A 22,887-nucleotide genomic window follows, 5' to 3' on the forward strand; every position below is an offset into this window, starting at 1 on the left:
GGTTTTTTCTACATGAACTGCACTCATTCAAAGAGAGGAAGCATAATAGTACTGTCTTTAAATAAAGTAGAAAATGGCATTTTTAAGATTAAAATAAGGAAACCAGATTTTCTTTTATACACATAAGTATTAAAAAGACCCTTCTGCAGGGTTTTAAAGTAAAGGAGAAGGAGGAAGTGGTGTTTTGCCATTTGAGTCAGTGACAAAAGGTTACACTGAAATTACAAACTTGAATATAGATTCTGTAGACAGAGGGTCAGATCATCAACACAGCTAAAATACTGTAGCCCTGTGAATATTTATCCCAGAAAGGATTTATCCCCAGGAATCCTATACTAGTCATGCAGACTATAGCAGTTTGTAAATGTGACATAATCACCATATTATTCCACAAATCTGCAGTCTAAAAAAACATCTGCAAAATCAGAATTAGAGGATCCTAGACAAGCAGTCTAATGAGCTAGAAGGAAACAAGTTAGTCAAGATAAAGGGAGCTTACTAGAAGGTAGTAGCTCTGGTGTAAGCTCTTCATTTTAGCTGTATAAATCCTTATTTTCTCCATAGTTAACTCGTTTTTGTGTAGTTTTTCCAGCTAACTTGTTTGATAGGTGGGTGAAAACATCTCTGTTCTCTCAAGTATTTGATGACACAATATGAACGTTACCTTTTCTAGATACAGAGCAAATATGTGCCCTTCAGTTTCTTCACAAGGTTTTGATTAACAGAATACAGGCTTCTAGGCATAGGATCCACACTACAGGTCCTGTCTTGCTTCAAACTAATATTATTTCAAACATGTCAATGCTTTTCTATAAAGAAATTCCTTTCTCTCCTAAAAACTAAGTAGGTCCTACTTCAGTGGGAGGTAATCTCTACTCATAGCTAAGAATGTAATCAGCATGGGGCCAGAAGCACAATAAGCAAAAAAAAAAATTGAAAATAAGTTTTTGGGATTCCTGAAATATGGGAGGAACCATCAGAACCAGCCACCGTGATTCAAAGCAAGGAACACTGTGGGAGCCTGCTAACTTGTTAGAAGTTACAGACATCAAGCCCAGAGAAGGGTTTAAGAGTGGGGTAAAGGACATCTTGTTGTAGATATCTCCCTCTGCATCTCTTTTAACATCCTTCTGAACAACAGGAGGTCAGAATGCTAAGTTGTTTGCATTCGTTTGTTGGGCCTTCTACCACCATCTCACTTCCAATCACCTGGAACCGATGGATATTTTTCCCCACCATTCCATCACCAAAAGAAGGAATCATCCCTTTAGCATGGCTCAACCTGGATGCTTTATCCCCACATAGAGTTTTCTGAAATTGTATGAATTCACCTACTCCAGCCAGAAGTGGCTACAGAGCTAAGAATCGTCATGATGCTTCATCAGTGGAAATACTTGGAAATACATGATTTCACAGATTTTGGTATCAGTAATGACAGAACTCCAAGTGGTTTAGTAGCTTCTGGTCTTTAGAGACTTTAGAGACTGTCAAGAAATCAATGTTCTTCATAATTCACACCAGGGCTGGAGACAGCCCCTCTCTTCTCCAACACTAAGGAACCTTTTTCAGTATTCTGTTACTGCCTGCAAATGTCTCTCCTTTTTGAGTGCAAAAGGCCCTGCTGGTCCTTCACAGACTTGATGCCTCAGCTCCAGGAAACACTTTTCCTGTGATTCTGGAGGTGCAACATTTTTATAGTCTAAGGGACTTGATTCTACTGTCTGGTGCATTAGCCAGACATTAGACATACAATCTGGTGGCAAGTACCAGACTAGCCTGAAGGCAGCAGTGGTTCCTGGATATTTGCAGGACCCAATGCCCACTGAAGCAGGCGGAATTTCCGAAGTAATAAAATGAAGAACAGATAGACTGTTTCTTTCGTCAGTGCTTCCTGTGATACACTGAGGCAGCCAAGAAGTAATCCAAACTTCACATGAACATGCTTAGCTATCATGGTGATCAGCTGGATGTAGAAATCTAAATAAAAGCATAAATTAAAGTAAGGATGCTGTCTGAAGTTCTGAAATACGGAGGAGAGCATGACTTCTCTTACAAAACATCCCAGTAAACTTGTAAGTGACCATATCAGGAATTCACAGACAAGCATGCATACATTACTGTAGCGAGTATACCTAATTTTGAGGCGGGGAAGCATACCCCTTACATTCATGTTTTGTTACTATTTGGATCTGGGTGAATTGTAAAAAAGCCTCTTTAAAAGTCACTTTTTAAAGCATGCAATAAATTTCAGAAACTTGAAAGGGCCATCTGGCCTAATATACCTGCCATCTTAGACAATTATCTCACTCCTACTTTCCTGCTCTTCCTCCCTGCCCCTCTTTAAACTTTTGTCCCCTTTTAGTTTTCAGAAATAAATCTAAGGGCATCTTCAGCATACTTACATTCTTTGTTTTAATATCACTTCTCACTAATGGCATTAGTTGACTTACTATCATTTGCAATCACATCTAAATCTTTACTCAGCTGAAGAAACAGAAATTTCTGGCCAAGCAGTTCAAAAGCAGTTTCAACCATTATGTATGTTTAATGGTGAGCAGCTCCACAATCCTACTGAAATGTCATAGCGTATCATAAGCTGGTTCTGAATTTTAAGTGGGTATTTACTTCCAGCGGCAACAAACAGTGTTTTATTATTTATTAACTGTATTATGGTTTATTTCTTCTGTGCCATTATGAGTACGAATGCTGCCTTACTCGCAGCATTTAAAAAAGCAGCTTGATTTTAAGAACTGCCTCAATGCTTTGGTTGCAGCAGATCACCGAAGTTATTTCTAAATGGGATGCTGAGGGAGCACCTCAGAATTCCCACTCTGAGTGCATGCTCTGGCTGTGGCTTCACCCATGCTGGCAAGACATGGTGTACTCCCTTCTTTTTTGCACAAAAGAACAGCCCTGATCAGGTCAGAACATCTTCAACAATCAAATGCAACTTTTTGGGTAGTATTTTTTTGGCGTTTTTTGGAAATATTGCAAAAAAGATCTTCAAGTCCCAAAACACTGGGAAGTGTTTTGCTGAAATGACTTCTTATTTTGAAATAGGTTTTATTTCCTAAATAAACAAAAACAATCAAAACTATACTGAGGATTATTTAGAGCTGCTCTTGACATTCTGAAATTTTCTGGTGGAATTGGAAACACATTTTTAGAATCTTAACTCCTCAGTTTCTCTCTTTCACACAGTAAATAAATGGAAGTAAGAGTATCATCATTGATGGTCTACTCCTGTACTCCTTGTCCTTCTATTTCTCCATGATTTACTTCTATCCTCAGAACTACATAAAACAGAGAACCTGTATGCTTCAGCCTTATGCATGTACACTCTTTTTCTCTCATACACAGTCTCATTACTTTCTTTAGTAATACACCAAGCAACCTATATATTAACTGTCTGCAAGATTACCTAATTCATACTACCAAATGTGTTCTTCCCTGAACTTAATAACTTATGGAAATAAATGCATTCCTTGCATCTTAGAAACCTTTCATGTCTTTCATGTACATCAGATCCTAAAAGCTATAACAATCTGTGGACAAATATAGAGTGAAATAGATTAATAGGTTTATGGCATAAAGCACAGTCAGTCACTAACCCCATTAACCCAGTCCTCAGGGTCTACAATCATAACAATCATTTCTACTTTACAATTCATAATCCTCAGTCTGAAATTTAATTTAATGAGAAAATCTCCATGTGTGCTATAATAACTTAATTTGTCTTACCATGGTTGTCTCTTGAATTGACCCAAAGCTGTTTATGAAGATGTTGACTGCAACATCGACTGGAATTCCTTAAAAAAAAATAAAGAAAAATAGAGAAATATTTCTGGTGAACTGCACAGTCCAGTAAAGGTACGTTATCTTTCATTTAAAGCTCCTTTATACTGATATCACTATGTGAAATGTCTTTTTTTTATAGGGTCATACAACTTTATCTTTTAAAGTTAGTATATACACAGTTTTCAAAAGCTGTGGTATAATCTGTTTCCATTGAAAGCCAAGAGAAATCACAGAAACTCTTTTCAACCTAGTGATAAGAAAACAGAAAAAAACACACTTAGTCCAGAGTGCTAAGCTTAAAGCATATCACAGATCATAAATCTGAGTAATTTTCGAATTCCATGATTTTCTGTTACTACAGAATGCACAATCCACTATTATTTTTGCACACACAGTAGTGGATAGAGGCAATTCCCATTTCTAGCAGCAGACACTTTTAACTGTCAAGATCTATCATCCCAAATTACCTGTTTATGATTTATGATGAGACATTTACCTATATGGTAAGAGGTTACTTCTTTGTGCAAGTGAAGTACATAACCATTAAGTATGAATACAGAGAAAGAAAAGTTGTTTTGTTCAGCCTTCGCAGCTATCTAGCCTTGGCGCAAGAGAGCTGGAAAGTTGCTCCATTTTACAATGGTTACCAATTAGCCAAGAAAAAATTCTAGAAGCCAGCAGCTGTGAAGATACTAAAATGGCCTGGATTTTTTCCTCTTTTCCACAGCCAGGATTCCTGTAGTTGAAGAGGGATGGTGTGACAGCTGCTACATCTGCCCTCCGTCACCCTGGGGGAACTGACTGGCAGTCATTTAATCTGGTGTTAACAAAGAGTTATCATGAAGCAAGGAGAAGTGCCCTGATGGTTGTGAGACCTAATTATGGCCCACTATTTTTATTTAGCACCTATATATTGAGTGTCAGTATGTGCACTAGATGCATGTATCTGATCTCATTTACACTGTTACAAATACTTAATTCAGTGGGTTTCTTCCTAATTTCAGCAACAAAAGAGATATAAGAATATATGAAGAATATTTTGACAGGGTAAGCAAATACAATACAAAGTAATATGTACCTCATCTAATAGTTTGCTTGCCTGCATGAAATATTTTGGTGTACATTTAATACATAAATTCAAACTCGCTCTCTTGGTTCACCAGAAGATCACTAAGATAAAATTTCACTTTTTTCAGTTAAACCAGGTGTTGTTTTTTTTTTCTTTTAAATCAGACTAGTTAAGTGTGATGATTTTGATTATGCAATAAACATAATACTTTGTTTATTGCCTGATGTGTGTAACAGAGCACCCACCACTTCACTGGTAGCCAAGAGTGTATTATTATCTCTTCCAGATTTGAATAGGAAGTGCCCACCAAGAAAATCAGTCGTGTGAGGAACATTTTAACATGAGCAAACCACTTGTCAGAAAATGTTCTTTTCCTTCCACTTCCCTGGAGTTAACGTTGAATGTCCTTCCTTTTCCTTCTGTCTTGATTCTTACAGACTGCCAGCAGGGTTATCAAAAATATAAGGAAATCTGCAGCATGCTTTGCAATTACAAGCTGATCATGCTGAAGAACAGGTAGAGTAAAGGCTGGATGTTTATTCTTTGTGACAAGGCTCTGTGCTGAAAACATAAATGGTTCTACAGAGAATAAGAAATAAAGACACTTGCTGGGAAGTGAGTCTAATACATTTAGAAAAGTTAGTTAAATAGAACATCTGAAAATGGTCTCTTCAGAAGCCCAGTAAAAATTATGGATTACCAAATGTCCCATACTATTGATATGCATGTTAAAATATCTCTTAATGCACACACAATTCAATGGAAGTTCTAAAGCAAAAGGACTGATTTATGTAAACTTCAGTGTCTGTAATGTAATAAAATGGCCTATGTCTTTTTCCAGCTGTAGGAGTTATTAGAGGCTTTTCAGGGAAGATGTATTCCAACCTTTTCTGCAAATGTAAGGAAATTAAATTTTCCTACACAGAAGATTCCTACAAGATCTGACTACCACAGAGATGTTTTAAAGGCAAAGAATGTGTTTAAATTCATTACCTACTTGAAACCCCAAAGTGTGTAACCTGTATTATAATATATCTTTAAAGGATTTAGTAACCATATAGTTTCCAAATAGTGATACTGCTGATCCCCATTTTTATAAACCCATCTTAAATAACACCAATAGTGAATTTTGATCATATTTTTACAGTTATAAAATACTGAAAATTTGAAATACTACAAAAGTCTAACTAAAATGTAGGGATAAAAAGACATTTAAAAAACTCATTCTATGGAACCTAATTCTAATTTTAAAAAGTCTTTTATAAAATAATAGTAATAGTATTAGTAATAATAATCACATGCTATTATGATCACGAAATCCTAACTTATTACCTTTCAGCTCATAAGGGTAAATATCTTCTGCAGTTTCACACTACCTAGGGGAATTTCCATTAAAAAGAAAAAAAACCCAAACAAACAAAATCTACCAAACAAACTGAAATTTAGGTTGTGAATATTAGCACTGTATAAATTTTCTATGTGTGAAAAGAGCAAAAGTTAAATTCCAAAGATTAAAGTCTAAAATATCTGACTAACCTTTGAAATTAGGCCTTATCCTGGGATCATAACTGAGCAATAGCCTATTCAAGATATTGCTGGTAGAATTAGCAGGTACTCTTGCAAGGTCTTCAGCTGATTGCTGGCTGTAACAAAAAGTGCATTAGTTACTATTAAGACAGAAACAACTGTGTGCTTAAACTTAAGTAATTTTAAAGTCATGCCATAAATGCCATTTCATGAGCAAAATATGTTCAGTATTTTCAGGTTCCACACTGTGCAGTCTTCTTTTGCCTGTGATGTTTCCATATTTTTCCAGAAACTGGAAAAAAAGTGAAAGCTTTCCTATATACTCTTAACTGTAAACGTGGAAGTAAATAAAGCAGAATTCACTAATTGTTCCCTTTCTTTCTAATGTAAGTATCCAGAGGAACATGATTTCTTCATCAGTAGAAAGCATCCACCTGAACTATTTTTAGTGACTGTCAGATTAGGGACATAAGCAAACTGACAGCCACTTTGCGGGCGCCAAGCCACACAGAGGCTATTGGCAGTCTCCTGCTCTCCCACGCCAGCACCAGCTATTCCACTGAGAGCTGGAGCCATTTCAGAATCTCATTGTCAAGTGCTAATGAAAGCTTTGTTACAGAAAAGAAGGCCTTGGACTCCTCTGGTTTGCAGGGGGAATTTAAACATCTCTATTTACCTTGCTGTTATGGTGCTGGGTGTTAAATTAAACCCATCACTGAAATTGAAAAGAACCTTTGACAGGTAAATGTAGCTACAAGAGTAAAACAAAATTGAGTGTAATAAAAAGCAATAAGGGTGCATCAGTCCCCACCCCATGTATTTAAGCACCTAGCAGGTGGATAATATCATGTAAATGAACTTGTATGCTGTCTGTAAAACCTCCTCAGTGATGTTTTCCAATTTTGAATCCTGTCTTGTAATCATTTTCCCATCCATTTTATGATTACTCTGCTGACTTTCTGTCATTATAATGTAGTAACCAAAACGCCACGTAAGACAAACACCCCACAGAGACTTGTCATATGCATTGACACCATCACCTCTAGCAAACAAATGCATGAATATATTTTTAAATATGATCCTGTTTATTTCCTAAATGTTTTCCATAATCAGTATCAGCTGCTGTTGCCTCCTTCACCGTGCTTAATTTCTTTTGTTTTCATTGCTCTTTCCCCTATCAATGTCTGCTTGACAGACCTACAAGTTATTCTTTATAACGTCTTGCTTCACTGCTAGTTTTCTTCTCATCCTTCAGTTACCTTCATGTCCTCTTGGATTTCTGCATTACCTAAACATTCATTGAAGGCTTTCGGAGTTTAAAATGAAAGTTGTATGAATGTATCAGATCTCCTGATTTTAAGATGTCCAATTTATATTCTATGGGATAAAGCTCTAGAAGGCAGGAAGGGAATGCTGATTGATGTTCAAGGATCACCCGCTCAAAGCTCGGGAGTGTTGTGTCATAACAAGAAGGAGATGGAGCAAGAAGTCCAGGAGGCTTCCACAGATGGATAAGGAGTTGCTGAGGAAACTCAGAAGGATAAAAGAAGCTTATAGAAGGTGGAAGCGAGGACAGGCAGCCTGGGAAGAATACAGGGACATTTGTCCATGAAGCTAGGGATCAAGTCTGGAAAGCTAAGACCCAGACAGGATTGAGTCTGGCCAGGGATGTCAAAGATAACAGGAAGGGCTTCTCTAGTCATGTTACAAACATGGATTATACAAAGTTCATGAAATAGTGATGATGGGAATCTGAACCACAAGGATAACATGGACACATAAATTAAATACAGATGCTTGTAAAATGCAATGAGGAAAAGAGGAAAAAAATCTGAGAAATTAAATGACTGAACATCAACATCAAAGAGAAAGCCAAACACAGCTGACAGGTTTATTTGTCTCCTCAAGTAAGAGGAATAAAGCGGTAGTTTGTGAGATCTGAGTCGCACTGCAGAAGTATGTTAACACAAATATCTGTTCAGGCTGTTTGTTCAAAGGTCACCCATGAATTAGACAAAGGAGACTTACTGCACTGGGAAGACAGTGATGGGAAGAACATGTGGCAGCACTGCTTTCTGGTAAAGAACTTCACAATCATATCTCCTGCAAGTTGTTGGGTAGTGTTTTGAATTTATACAAGTATAATGTGCACATATTTATCCTCATTTATATAAGAACAAAGTGAATTACAATAACATTGTTAGGAGTTGGGAGAAGAAGAGAGAGTCAGTAAATGCTATTTTCTAAAGGTGACTTTGAATGAAGCAAATGGAATAGTTACTGGAAAAAAAAGCTCTGCTGAGTATCAGTTATATTTTTACTTTTACAGCATGCTGTCATTGAACTACCACCATTGAATAGCACTCATGCGACTAAAACATCGTCACAAGGACTGGATTTCCTTCAGAGAACATTGCTGATCAAAATGCCAAAATCAATAAATCATATGTGTTTCGGTGAGTTAAGAGGTTATGCCACTTTCAGAGTGACAGATGAGCAGAATGACTTAAAAAAACAACGAATGGGATTGGTTAGGTGCTTGGGGAAACAGGCTAGGATTATTTATGCCACTAAGACATTTACCCAAAGCCACCACTACACTGCTTAATTGACCATTCTGGAATGAATTAACAATAGGCAAAAGTGTAGACTACAGAAGAGAAAAATAATTTGAGCCAAGACCTCCCTTCCTAAGAAAAGAAGTACTTCAATTTGCTGAAGGCTGTCTGATTCCAGTATAACAACACTCACACCAACTGAGAAGTTACCAATTTTTCTTACTTAACCTACAATTTTCACATTTGTGAAAAGCTGACAACTAGCCTAAGATTTCCCTTAGGTTCCCACCAGATGCAGCATGTGTTGTAATTTTAATACATTTATTTCAACTTGTGTTAAACGTATGTGGAGCTGCTGGAAAGTACTAAGAAATGGAGATGCAGTAGCAGTCCTCACAGTAATTGATGAGTTCTAAGAAAGATATGGTGAATGCCAGAGGGAATGGTAACAGAATTCTCACAGGGAATTTAAAAGCAAGTAATTAACAATTATGTTAATTGCCTTTTTTCTGGGAAAAAAAAACAAAACAGAAACCAAACAGTATTCTCAAAAAAGCGTTCAAAGTGTTCTCACTTCTACAGTGTTCTCAAAAGCCAGAAAGAAAACAAAGTACAGTTAGTCTTTTGGCATAACATCTCTGTGCGATATGACTGGCCTCTCCCCAGTCTTTGGGAGGTTACTTCTGATATCACTGGTCAATAAAAGAATGACTTCAAATTCTGTATTTCATAGGATATGCAGTAAGGTGCCCATTTCCTCTTCTACTGCAGCTCTACACATTTTACCACTGACTTTGACATGATTAACATTTTCAGTTGATGACTATGGATAATTATTTTTCTAATTCACTAATCAAAATCCAGAAGTTCAGATAAGCAGATATGCAAGGCAAAAGGAAGCATATATTACACTTGGTTTGAAATTTACACAGCTATGTTACATTTGTGTTAAGCAAATGTTTCAGAAGACATTATATCTCTGCAGGTTATCATGACATTTAGTCTCCTGGAGTTCACTGAAGTTACGAGTTGCAGTGCTACAGGAGGATGATGGCAATAAAGACTATATACAATATTCTACACAAACGGGAAGGAGAACCTTTGCTGTTCTATTAATTCACCTAGTGCTCTGATCCCTAGTCTTAGGATCACATTATGCTAAAGAATCTCTAATTTTAAAAAAGAACATGAGTGTATTTTTTACTTATGGCATGACAATCAGGAAAAAAACAGTCATGTCACAGGTATGTATTCACACACTGTAGTCCAGACAGTCAGGTAGCATGCTTGTTCTATTGCTTATGCTTGCTTAGAAAGCGTAGCTTGGATAATCTTAGCATTAAGCTTTGACTTTGCATTGTTCTAGATTATTGTGTGACAGATAAAACTATATATTCCTACTCACAGTTAGTTATCTCCAGAAAAATCTTCAGCTATATAATGCTGAAAACAACAGATTTTAGTACACTTTATATAATCTATGTGATGGAAACTGACATTTTAGTCATATAATACAGCAGCTTATGTATGAGAATGGTAAAAATAAGCTTTGGAAAACACAGTATCTGTTATCTCAGCATATATTGTAAGTATAATCTCCCTGATGTAAACTATCAGTGTTCTTATTTGCAGGCATTTGATTTTTAGAGTGTAATAAGTCAAAGCATAAAAGCAGGTTAACACAAAATGACAAGATACTATATAATTCTCCTTAGTGATCTCTTTGATCTCTAGTATGCTTAATAACTGCATTTTCAAACCATACTGGGTGACACATCTATTACTGGGAAGAATAATTACAATGTTCCCAATGCAAAGTGGTATCACTAATTACATTAGAACTATGGAACTCTAAGTAACTATTTATGTGTCTTTAGAAGTGCAGTTGACGTCCAAACACCTAAAATTAGATATGTAACTTCAGTATCTAAATTTGGAAGTAATGCACTGTGGAAAACAAAAAGATTCCTTCATAGCAGAAATTGAGACAGAAACCCAGACTGGGCAACCCAAATTGTGAACCCTGAATTGCAGGGCTGAAATATCTCATCTTTCATCTCCTGCCATAGATAGACCAAAGAGCACAGTAGTCTCCTGATGTGGGCATGTATGGAACCTTCCTGAGGCTGGGTGGCGTGAATAGTTCAGTAGTATCACTATTTCAGTTCTTGTCTATCAGAAACCTGTAAGTCCAGCTTTGGTCTCACATTTAACATTGCCAGTGTTAGAAACCTTAGAAGTGTTTATATAGCAAACTGAAGTGCCTTGTTATACCCTAAGCTTTAGAAAAGCAAGCTGATACATCTGTCCACCACAGAGATGACAGCCCCTGAATCAGTAGAACCTGGTTAGTATGGTACCTCATCCACCCTGACTCGTACTGCTCAGAGCAAGCTTACAGCAGTGGTTCCACTTATTGAAATTAGCTTTGCCCCTGGCTTAGGCATCTCTGCATCCTACTGAAGTCACCACCTAAGTGACCCTTGTGCATAATGGGTGTCCTGTTGTGTCTCGCTATCACACACAGACACAAAACACAATCAACATCCAGATGTTTAAGCAGAACCATGAACATTTTAAAAATTATTTATTTATCCACATCAGTTCCTTGTCCCAGTCTTTTTTCCTAATGTAATGTAAGTACTGAGACAATATGTGGATCTCTGTAAAATCTAACAACCTGTATGGTGGTATAAGTGGAGATGCAAGTGGGAAGTGTAAGTGGAGATACATTTTATATAATTTGTCTTTCAAAGATTCATTTGGTGGAGTTGAGAGCAGAACTTAGACTTATGGTTTTCCTTGGGCTTAGGTTTAGGGAGTTTAATTAATCCTGCAGCTCTAACTTTTTTTTTTTAGTGTGGAGGTTGTAAGTGAAATACAAAGTCTGTAACCCTTCCCCAAGATTGCAGTGTGTCATCACTTCAGTGTTCAGAATGGAGTAAATGCTGTTCACTGAGACAGTGAATTACTGAACAAGAACCAGCCTACCACACTTAATTACTGTTTTACAAGAGAACTTCAGGTTTGCTTATATATTGTTATCTTTTTGCTCTCTAGCACATTCATCCACTCTGAAAACAAATTCCCAAACCCCCTCGAATCTGGCCCTATCTGTCTGGGATCATGGCTTTCCATGAGAGTTACATAATACAGAATAATTGAATCATTGACCAACTGCTGTTACCATGAGGCAAAAGACTTTTTATAAGAACCAGACATGAGCTCTGCAATGTACTTCAGAACCACTGCGAGATGAAACTGCCTCCACAACCGAATTCAAGGTTTTCTGTCAACTTCATTCCATCTTCTCCCACAAATGGTAGCAACCCTCTCATCACACTTACAAATTAAATGTCCACATACTATCAACAGTGCCTTCTACAACATGGGATGAAGACAGAGATGATTCCACTTTCCCACCATTTACGTTTTGGGGTTGATCACATATTACAGATAGAGAGGCCATGTATAACCAAATGCTTGATAAAAAAAAGAAGCCCTTGACTATGGGAAGGTGGAGAGGATTCTCTTTGAACTTCTACTTTAGTCTTTATGGGAAGAATGTGGCAGAAGCTGAAAGTTAACCAAGATAAATTTTAGGACAGACTTTCAAACAACTTCGTTTTTTCTCCAGTTCCACTGTCTTTCGCTGTTACTTTTTAAAAGAAGCTGTTTATTGAACGTTTGCATTTATGACCTTTCTATACCTCTGCCCCGGCAAATGGCACAAGCCATGTTTTCTGGAGGGCTTAGAGGGCCATTTCACAGTTTCTGAAGTAGCTGATACGCTTCATTGAATACAAGCCAAAATATGATTTGTACTCCAGCTTGATGGGTAAAAAAGTATATCTAGATATCATGCAGTATTTAGTTAATCATCTACATGGATATAAATCTCCATGTGGACAAACGCTCAAAGATGAGAACGGACAAGAAGGGACACTATTTTAAAAGCAGAGCCTTGGTATCCAGACAAAAGAATGATATTTAGTGATACAGGTTATCCTGCTTGGCATTGTCATAGTATTAGAGATACTCTGGGATCTTCAGAAATTAACACTGTGCAAGTGGACAGCTGAGTCATAGTAAAACTACAATTAATAGGGATAGTTGTGATTATGGGCACAGTCAACTGATTTTGTTAGCTGTTGTTCGAACCTCTTACATCTCTGTGTCTTCTAACCAAACTTCCCTTTACTTACAATTTAATTTGCCTAGAGATCTTGCAAGTATTTTTCGAGTAGAGACCTTCTGGGCTACTAAGGATTTTGGGGATAACATCATAAAACAACTGAAGTATTTACTATGATGTAACAAAAGGAAAAATGTTTACCAGCAGTGCTCTTAGAAACATGCACAGCTAAATGTCTAACATGTTTACCAGAAACAGGTATCATGAGGAATTATGAAAAGTTAATAAGAAGTAACAGTGGGTGGGTAGTCTATGATCAAGTGACTAAATCCATTTGTCTTATGGAAATCATCTGTATTCAGTATAGTGAATTTCAAAACAAGCTTTGTAAACAGAAGACTGCAATCCACAAAATTCTTTATTATTTTCCTGAAGAGGTAGACCTGTTTTCTTTATATGTATATTATATATATTTTCCATGGAGACAAGAGAAGTGTTACACTAAAGCTTCATATTTTATTACACTAACCATCTGTGGAAGACAGCTTCTCAGATTTACACTGCAGACCTCCCTATTATGGGATTTTAGGCCTAATATATCAATCTCTTTGTTAATCAACTAACATTCAGGACTCAGACGTAAGTACAATTATGTTTCATTTGGAAAGCCTGAGGTAAGAAGGAAAATTATCTGAATGTAAGATATTAAATCTTACATCTGTTCTGAGCAAGCATTAAATCAAAGTAAGAATCAAGTGCTTGAGCATCAACTTCATGAAACCCCTCAATAATAAGCTGAGAAAAACAGTTTCATAAATAAATGAAGCTATGATGGGAAATCAAGCCAAAATCACACAATGCACTGAGAAGTACAGTATTATGAATAATCACAACAGGTTTTGCTCTAAGATACCAAATAGAATTTCCCTAATTGAAGGAAGAAAATATCTATCTATGAGACAATAATGAACTTTTAATGGGGTTTCTAATCAGCTTGTTTTCAGCTTATTCTAATAGTAGCTAATTTCATGCCGGGGGGAACATTTGGTGAAAGGCTTGTATTCTGAAGTGCCATAAAAGGAAAAGTTCAAGTATGCTCGGTTTCCATACAAACAAATTTATTCTGAAGTCCCAAACCAGTCTTATAACCATTTCTTAACATCAGACTAAGGAACTCAGGCAGTAACATCAGATTCAGTAAAAATCTTTCCTGGGAAGTTACTTGCATACATTTGAATTTCATTATAAAGTTTGTAAAGAGTATATTTTTTCCTTATATAATTACAGGTGTGGGTTTTTTGTGCTCTTGAGGAGGTAAAATTTAGCTTAGTGTAAGTTTTAAGGAAATAGAAGGCAATAATTTGTTACAATTAAGCTTTAAATTTTATTGCACCAGTAACCAAAGCAAATTAAAGGCAGATTAAGATTTTAACTTCTAAATATGTGTTTTCATTAGGAAGTTGATCCATTCAATTTTATAAATAATGCAAAATCCTATTTATTGTCCTTTAGACATATACAATGCATTCTTCTAAAAGATTTCTTTCATGCTTTGCTAGTAAATTTTTCATTCAACCACTTCCTTTGAGACCATTTTTTGTCAACCCCCATGGTGTCACTTCATTCCCAGTCCATTGCATTTTGTTTTGGTTTGTTTCTGAGGAAAGAGTCCTTACTACTTTTTTCCACAGAAAAAAATACATATTAAGAGCAGGCAGACTACTGTATAATGCAGAGTGTCACCAAGTCAAGAAGTTTTGTGGAAGACTTAAAAATGTGCTGATGATTGAAAGTTTGCCATTGATAGCCTGAGTTAAGAGGGCACTATTTTCTCTGCAAGACAGAACTGATTTTCATTGCTCATTCACATGAGATGTCTTCTAGATGCCAGCCACAAAAATAGCAGTCCCACAGTCCTGCTATTACAAGTGGCTGTCTCTCAAACTGTGAACTTCAGCCAAGTAAGATACAGGCAACCTTTTCATTATTCAGAAAATCCAACAGGGCTTATTGCTAGGGCAATTAATTTCAGGTAGCAATCCTTCACAAGTGATACATCAGACAAATACTGGATTCCACTAATATTTTCACAGAAAGCTTTGACTGGTTGGTATGTAAAAGTATCACATCAGAAATTAGAGCATTTATTCAATGCTTTTCAAGTATATTGGTGACAAATGACATCGTGTTTAATGGTTGTAATGGCAACTGGTGTCCAAAAGCGTAAGGTACCTTAAGAGGTGCTTAAGAGAAAAATAAAAATTAAATCCACCCCTTTACCAATAAAAAAATGACATTAATTTTTTAAATTCTAATTAAGACCAAGTCAAGAACATGGTCTGCTGAAGCAGACCATGGAAGACCTGGACTCAGTTCCCAGCTGTGTAAATCACTTTCTGAGGACTTCTGTGCTGTCACCTGTCCTGGGAACTCTGACATTTCTCTCCTAGCTACAAATCCTCATGGTAGCTCAGATCAAAAGCTCATTCAGAACTCAAGTAGTCAAAAGGGACAGAATGGGTAGGGGTCATTGTCGTGATCACATTTGTATCTTAATGTACTTAAATCCAAAGATGGATCTCATTTTTAGGTTTGATATAAAAAAAAAAAGAAAATAAAATACTCACTGTTACTAGAAACTTTCTAAAAATTTGGGGTTACAAATAAATATCATTGTCAATATTTTAAAAGAGTGAGAACTTAAAAAAGTATCATTCAGGCATTGCTTCCAGTCTATTCATGTTAAATAGCCAGTCTCATCTTTCACTCTTCTTCTTTTATGGTCAAAGAAGAAATGTGCTTTAAATTTGTCTAAACAAATTTTATCATTTCAGCCATAGCTCTCTTCTACGCTTCTTGGCAACTTACTATATTCCATCAATCTTTTCCTTGGATATTTACACCATAACACTATAAAGATCAGCAAGGCTGGCCAAGAAAATGACAAAGAAGGCACTCACAAATTGAACTTTTGCATTGTCCTATAGATCACAACCTAAGACGTGGTATGCATTAGAAAGATGGAGTATTTTTAACACCAAGTAATCATGGGTCTCCAGAATACATTCTCGGTCCAGCTGGCCAACGACAGATTTTAATTTTTGCATTTTTACAGAGATGTTGTTCCATAACAGCATGCTTTATAGCAACAATCAATCCACCTCCATAAAAGTTACAGTGCTGTAAATCACTGATGGAAGATGCTGAAGTCCTTAGTTCTATTCAACATGAATTAAGCTCTGCAAGCCTTCTCTTACAGAACTAAGCTAACCAGAAACTGCATTACGACAGTTTTGCATCTTCCTTGCTTTTCCCAGTACACCTGCAACACAATGCCAGGCAGCACAGCACTATGGAACCACACTACTATGACCCCATAAATAGAAAGACACTGGGTTGGATACTCCCCAAAGAAAGTAACTGTTTACTATGGCTTTGATATTTCCTTTTGTTAAAGCAAAGGACCTGCTGCAGCAGAAACACACTCATTGGGAGAACTTAATCACAATGATGGTCAAACCCTCTTGCTCCCATCCCCACCCCAAGTCCCTTTCTTTCAGCAGAAAACATCACCTTCTACTTCAGTTGCCAAGTAATTACCACTGTTAAAAAAATGGCAGGATCACCATCATACAAAAGCATAATAGAAACAAGGAACATACGATGGACATAGGTATTGCTTCTTTTTCCCCTTTCCTTTCTTTGAAGACTTCTCTTTGGAACAGACTTCTTCAACCCATAAGGAGAACGAGATGAAAAAGAAAACTGCTACTAAGAGCTTCATCTTGAAGATTAAGCTTCAGAGAAACCTTCAGTCTGTGGCAAAAGAGAAGAGGTTTATGTTAGTAGTGTTAGATATTCCAGATGGGATCACATACCCCCAAAAGGAAGCAAACACACAAATGCTTTTGTTGTGTTTTGGTTTGGGTTTTTTTTTAGTTTGATCTTAGTCACCTGGAGAGACACAGTCTGTTGAGGTGCACATGAGATATGGAACCCACATTGGCAATTTTCTGACAGACAAGCTTCCCAAAGTTAAGAGACTGACAGTGAGGAACAGGTTTAAAATGCAAGTTTGCTCCACTTTGTTTAAGAAATAAACATGTTGTCCTTCAAAAGCTGTCTAACAATCCTCAGAAACTTGGAAACTGAATTCCTCACCAAAAATATCCTGTATAAACTGCATTAAAGATGGTTAGTGATCATCTAACAAGTCAGGGAACTGCAAAGCCTCTATGACCTTGCACAGACAAAATAGCAATCATTTCAGGGCTGGCTATGAGAAAGGGTTGCAAATTTCATTTTATGTACAGAATTTAAACACAATTTACTACTTTGCATGAAGTGTTCTCGCTGTTGAGCAACTCTGCAAGGGCCTTGCAAAGATAGTGTTAGTAACACAACCTCGATACTGTGCTTTATTGCATTGTATTCAGTTCAACATTTTAACTTCTCACTGGCACAAAGCACGTACCCCAAGGGCCGGGCACTGAGTTTGTGCTCGGCCAGAGACAGCCCCGCTGTTCCTGGTTGCAGACACACAATGCCCAGGCATTTCCCATTTGTTTCCCATCCCACAGGTAATTCCCAGGCATCTGCTTTGCCCAGCAGAGACACCCCAGACGCCTCAGCTGCATTTCCCACTTTTATTTTGCTTAATTTTGTTTAATTCTTTCCAAGGAGCTGCCTCTCCCTCCCTACCCCCACCTCCTGAGGGCACCTGGATGCTTCAGTGTCCCGGGGAGCCGCAGCCCCACACTCCCCGGCAGGTAACGATCGCGGACCTGCCCCCTCCGCCCGCTACGCCTCGCCGGGCTCTTCTCCTCCCCAGCCCGGCCCGAGGCCTCCCACTGACCCCGGCACCACGGCAGGGAGCGGCCTCCGTGCTGCGGACGCACCTTGGGAACAGCGGGCGGAGGACACGAGAGGGGCTCCCGCAGCGACTGGACGGGTCCGGCGCTCCCCTCAGAGCAGCAACCCCCTCGCCCCGCCGCAGCCCGTCACGGCCCCGCCGCCGCGGCACGGCCGGCGCTGGCCGAGGTGCTGACGGGGCCTCGGATGCGGCCGCCCGGTGGTAATGGGGCTGTCGGGCCGGCCCCTTACTCCTCCGCGGCCCCTTCCCCAGGGAAGACGGGCCCCGCACGCACCCGCAGACCCGCCACCGCCACGGCCCAGCGCTCACCGCCAGACGCTCAGCCGCGGCCTCCCCTTTCCGCCGCGATTACGGCCGATGGCGACCGGGGAACCGGCGGCGGGGCATGTCGCGGCCCCGGCGGAGCGAAAGCGTGGGTACTCCGCTGGCGGAGCGAACCCCTACCTCCGGCGGTGCCCTCCGCGGCCAGTGAGCATGTGCGGCAGCCGCGGAACTCTCCCAGTGAGCATGTCCCGGCAGCCCGCCCATAAACGGGTGCTGGGCGGGAGAGCGGCGGCGGGAGCGGCGGGGTGAGCGCAGGGGGTCCGGCTGGGTGCCGATGAGCACACACACACACACACACACACACACACACACACACACACACACACACACACACACACACACACACACACACACACACACACACACACACCCCAGCCCACCCCCCGGCCCTCCCGTCGCCAGAGGTACCTGATGATCTCCTTCCTTACATCAGTTATTCGGCCTAAATATTGGACAGACAACATCCTACAGCAGAGGAGTCCTATGTTAGCAAATGCCCACCCTGCCATTACAGTTCAAAGGCATCATCCCCACGTCTCACATTTTTGTTAGTGACCAAGTCACTGAAAACCATGACCTTTCCAAGTCTTCTTTATCTTCCAGACTTTATTTTGTGTCACTGTTAGTATACACTACCAGAACTTCAGTCTGCAGTGTGATGAAAGAGTAGCATCACCTGAAGACCCTTTATATTCTTCAGAACGGACACAGTGATTGTAATACCCCAATGTATGCTTCCTGTAACATCTTATAATCCTCATCACATTTCTTTGTGAAACTCTGTTTGGGATTTGGACCATAATATAATGGCAGATAAAAAGTGAGGAAAGCCACCTTTTTGGCAAATGAGAAGGAAGTGGGCACAGAACCTGGTGTGCATACCATGGCAGGTAGCAAGCAGTGTGTATATTCTGTAATACCCAAATGTTGAGTACCTTCATCTTCACCTTCTGAGCAATGTTCCTGTTTTAGCTGAATTACAGACATGCTCTGAAAATAATTCCACGCCCTTCAGAATTTGCTTCCCTATGGTATACATATACTGCCATATACCTGCATACGTGTGTACACATATCTGCATGCAGACACAAAAATCTATTGCCACGGGTCAGTTTAAGGCCACCGGTCTTTCACAACACAGTTTTCCAGCTCAAACACAGGAACTTGCAAATTAAACAAAGCGAAGCTGTTTCTTGAAACAGAAAGCAAAGCCCAGAGGCTTCCCATAACACTGTTTCCCTGAAGAAAAAAGGTAAGCTTGTTCTTTTAAAACCCGTATGAAGATCTCTCAGGAATAGAAAACAGGATGCTGTAGTTGTCCTAGAAGGACTGGCACAAACGTGTCTGAGAACACATAGCCACTGATTGCCATTTCCATTTTTCTGCAGTTTTGTTGTGATACTGGTGATAAGGGCATGAAAAATAGACAGCAACATGCTTAAGATATGTGGACAGACATGTCCCCTGTCTGTGTTAAGAAATCAACGCAGCAGAACAAGCACCTACAATGTGCCGTGGTAGCAACAGCAGAGGAACAAATGGCTGTCAGCACACCAGCAGCCTGAGCTACTGCAGCTGTCTTCATTCTGCTTCCTGCAGCCACCCATCCTGGCTGCTTGGTGCCTTCTCCTCCACACAAAGTACCTACTTCCCTCCTTTGTGCTGTCTGCAAAGCCACCTGCATTTTCAAGTGCTTCCTGACGCAGCTCTGGTTGTAAACACCTAAGGATAAATGTATATCTGTGGTAACTCAACAGGCCAGTGTATAAAATAGAAATGAATACCACACACCCCTCAGGTTCATATTAAATAAGAACATACACCTAATTTCTTTCTGTAATTAAAAAAGTGAGATATATATGGCAAAGACAAGAAAAGGGAGCTGCTTCGGTAAGATCTCTCTGTAGTATCTTTAGGTGTCTTTCACCTCACAAATACTGTCCAATATTGCAATAAATAGTTTGATAACACTTGATTTATTCTTTTTAAGTGCACTTAAATGGAATAGGTGTCAGCTCTCAAGCCGGTGCTTGCAGTAAAGGGGGTTTGGGAAAAGTCCTCTTCTGACTCTCACCATGTAAAAGCTGGCCAAGGTCACAGTCAGCTGCTTTCTTACCTGCAGCACCTTCTTGGCAGGCCAGCAGAGACAGAACAGCTGTGTTGCTCAAGCCATCCTGTCACTTTGCACTGCCAGAAAAAGCCAGAGTGCCACTATGCAGGACTTTGAAGGACAGCCCCCACACCATTCAGATGTGCTATTGTAGCACCAGCTGACCAAGCAGTGCTGTCCAAATGGGAAGGGGTGGGGCAGAAAGCCTCCTATAAAAGCTTTGTACCAGATGATCATAAGTTCTGGTTCTGCTGATTGGTTTTGGTTGTGTTTTGTATTTCTGAGATCCTATTGAATAGAAATAAGTAAATAAACCAGGTTTTTTACTAGCAAGTGAATGTGTAAGGGTAGACACAGCTTGCTCTCAGCCCAAGTTGTATTTCAGACAATAGGGGGGGTCATACGCTATCTTTCCTCGGCTTTCAACTGCTGCTGTGTTCACCATTGGCAATATCTAACCATGTTCATTTGTTTAATTCAGGAATAATTCCCAGGAATTCCTGATCTTAGATATTATCCTGATCACTAGAAAATAGTTAGTGAAGCATATGCAAAATATAACAAGACCTTTCCTAGTGATCAGCCCAGGGACATTAATCCTGTCTCTAGTTTACAGTAGCAGAACATGGAGATCTGGAGATCTAGCTCTGCTGTTCAGTCACCCAACAGATACTTTGCAGCTGTATATGATAGAATTTCTTTGGGTTTATTGCTCTTTTTAGTCTATTTTCTTAAGGAATTGCTTTTGTGTAATAACATTCTGTACGTGTGAATGTTTCAAACAGCGTGTTGAAAACTTGATTATTTTGAAATGACTGATACTACATGTTAAAAGAAAGCAGCAGAGAGCTCGCTCAGAGATACTGCATGTTTTGTAAAGAGAGCTGGCTGGGAGCACAGACTGAGCTAATGTTCCTGCAGAAGGAAGAACAGTGAGAGAGAAAGCAAGCCGACTGGCATGAGTGACTACTAGACAAGAGAAAGTCCACCTGTGAAAAAACAATTATAAATCCTTTAAATACAAATATATTTAATTCATAAAGCATCTGCTTTGCTAGGGGAGAAATTACGACCAAAACCCAGAACTTCTAATGTCAAATACCTGGCAAAATTTCATTAAAGCCTTTACCGAGCTTTTTTTCAGGAAAGTGAGAATGTAATTTTAAATTTCTGTAGACAGAAGACCCCATGCCTTAGCTTTCAGAGTAATTCAGTCCAAAAGCCAGGCAGCCACAAGACCCACATCAATTGGAAATCAGATTTCATTAATTTCAAAGCTTGCCAAACTAGTTCTTCTCATAAATTGAGTTGATTTAATTCACACAATTGGAAAACACAGTTTTAAATAGGAATTCATGATCTGCAACCTTTTTAATTATAGATGCTTTTTATTTTAATCACCTGTCACATCTTGATGGCTTTGGTGATCACCCAGAAGGAGTAGAGGTTTACAGGGCTCCTAAGAAAGACTGATTTCTGAAGGATGCTGAAAGCTCTTTGCTATTCTTTCCTTTCCTGCTATTGTAAAGAGGTATATATCCTCAGGTTGTTGTAGAATATAGGGACAAAATAGGTGTTTGGTATAAAATGTTTCTCCCTCTGGTACCGGTGACCAGAACTGTGGAAGGTACCTGATTTCCTTCCTTCTGAAAAGACTAGTAATTTTCATTCTATTTTGAAATACAGAAACTTGAAGTAGAAACCCAGCAGTGAACAAAATAACAAACAGGTGAATCATCACATAAAGAAAATTATAGTCTGTCCTTCTTAATGTTCCAGTTCTTTCATCTCTCTTTTCTTTACGGATACTGAATGTGACAGATGATCCTTACAGGGTTTATCTGAATGCTGGCAAATTCAGACTCTTCTGCCTTGGTGGAGGCTCTAAAAGAAGACTTTTGAGAGACCTGCAAGCACACTGGAGCATATAGCTTATTAAAATTACATGACAAAACAATTAGAAACATGTGCCCCTTTAAACATGGCATTGATGGTAAGTATAATAAGATGGGGCTGTATTAGGCTTTATGTATCTGATAGATAAGTAGCTTGTCAAAACAGTGATGGTATATATATATTGATCATAACGGGCATAATCATATTAATAATGCCTGTACTTCACAGGAAGAAGTCACATGTTCTATCACCGTCATGGATGGAAAACTGGGATTGTGCAAGATACCCCAAACATATGTTCATTGCAGGCTTATGCATTTTACTACTGCATTTCCTATGTAGCTATGCCTTTGCTGACGCATCCCTATGTTCAAAACACTGTCAAGATGTGTGTATGACTTCATGATTTTTTCCCCCTGCTCTCTGATTTCTAAAATTGAAGTACTGTAGCAGTGACCCCAAAACTGGGAAGAAGAACCAACAGAACAGAGTGCACGTCCTGTAATCCCTGAAAGGATTGACCAATATTGGAAGCAGAGGTATCCACATTAGAGTACAGATATCCACATCTTGTATGGAAGGACCAAAGAGGGAGGT

General features: G+C 39.0%; 1 protein-coding gene across 3 annotated transcripts in view; it reads right to left on the bottom strand.

Moving 5' to 3' along the window:
• The window catches only part of GLRB (glycine receptor beta), a 47,283-nt gene extending 28,791 nt beyond the window's left edge, over window positions 1-18,492 (bottom strand). The window contains exons 1-4 of one of the 3 annotated variants that reach the window (XM_061475696.1): window positions 18,270-18,492; window positions 16,750-16,903; window positions 6,404-6,510; window positions 3,742-3,809 (exon numbers count right to left, since the gene is read on the bottom strand). In XM_061475696.1, the coding sequence (XP_061331680.1) occupies window positions 3,742-3,809; window positions 6,404-6,510; window positions 16,750-16,871 (297 nt within the window). In that variant the 5' untranslated portion in view covers window positions 16,872-16,903; window positions 18,270-18,492. Of the gene's footprint in view, window positions 1-3,741; window positions 3,810-6,403; window positions 6,511-16,749; window positions 16,904-17,248; window positions 17,381-18,269 lie in introns of those variants that run through there. The other 2 variants (XM_061475681.1, XM_061475686.1) reach the window with 2 other exon arrangements.
• Window positions 18,493-22,887: the final 4,395 nt, after the last annotated feature.

The sequence above is a fragment of the Pezoporus flaviventris genome, unplaced genomic scaffold, assembly GCF_033815535.1.
Source record: "Pezoporus flaviventris isolate CSIRO_AGI_PZ_B2104156 unplaced genomic scaffold, CSIRO_AGI_Pfla_v1 ptg000002l, whole genome shotgun sequence".
Lineage (NCBI taxonomy): Eukaryota > Metazoa > Chordata > Aves > Psittaciformes > Psittacidae > Pezoporus > Pezoporus flaviventris.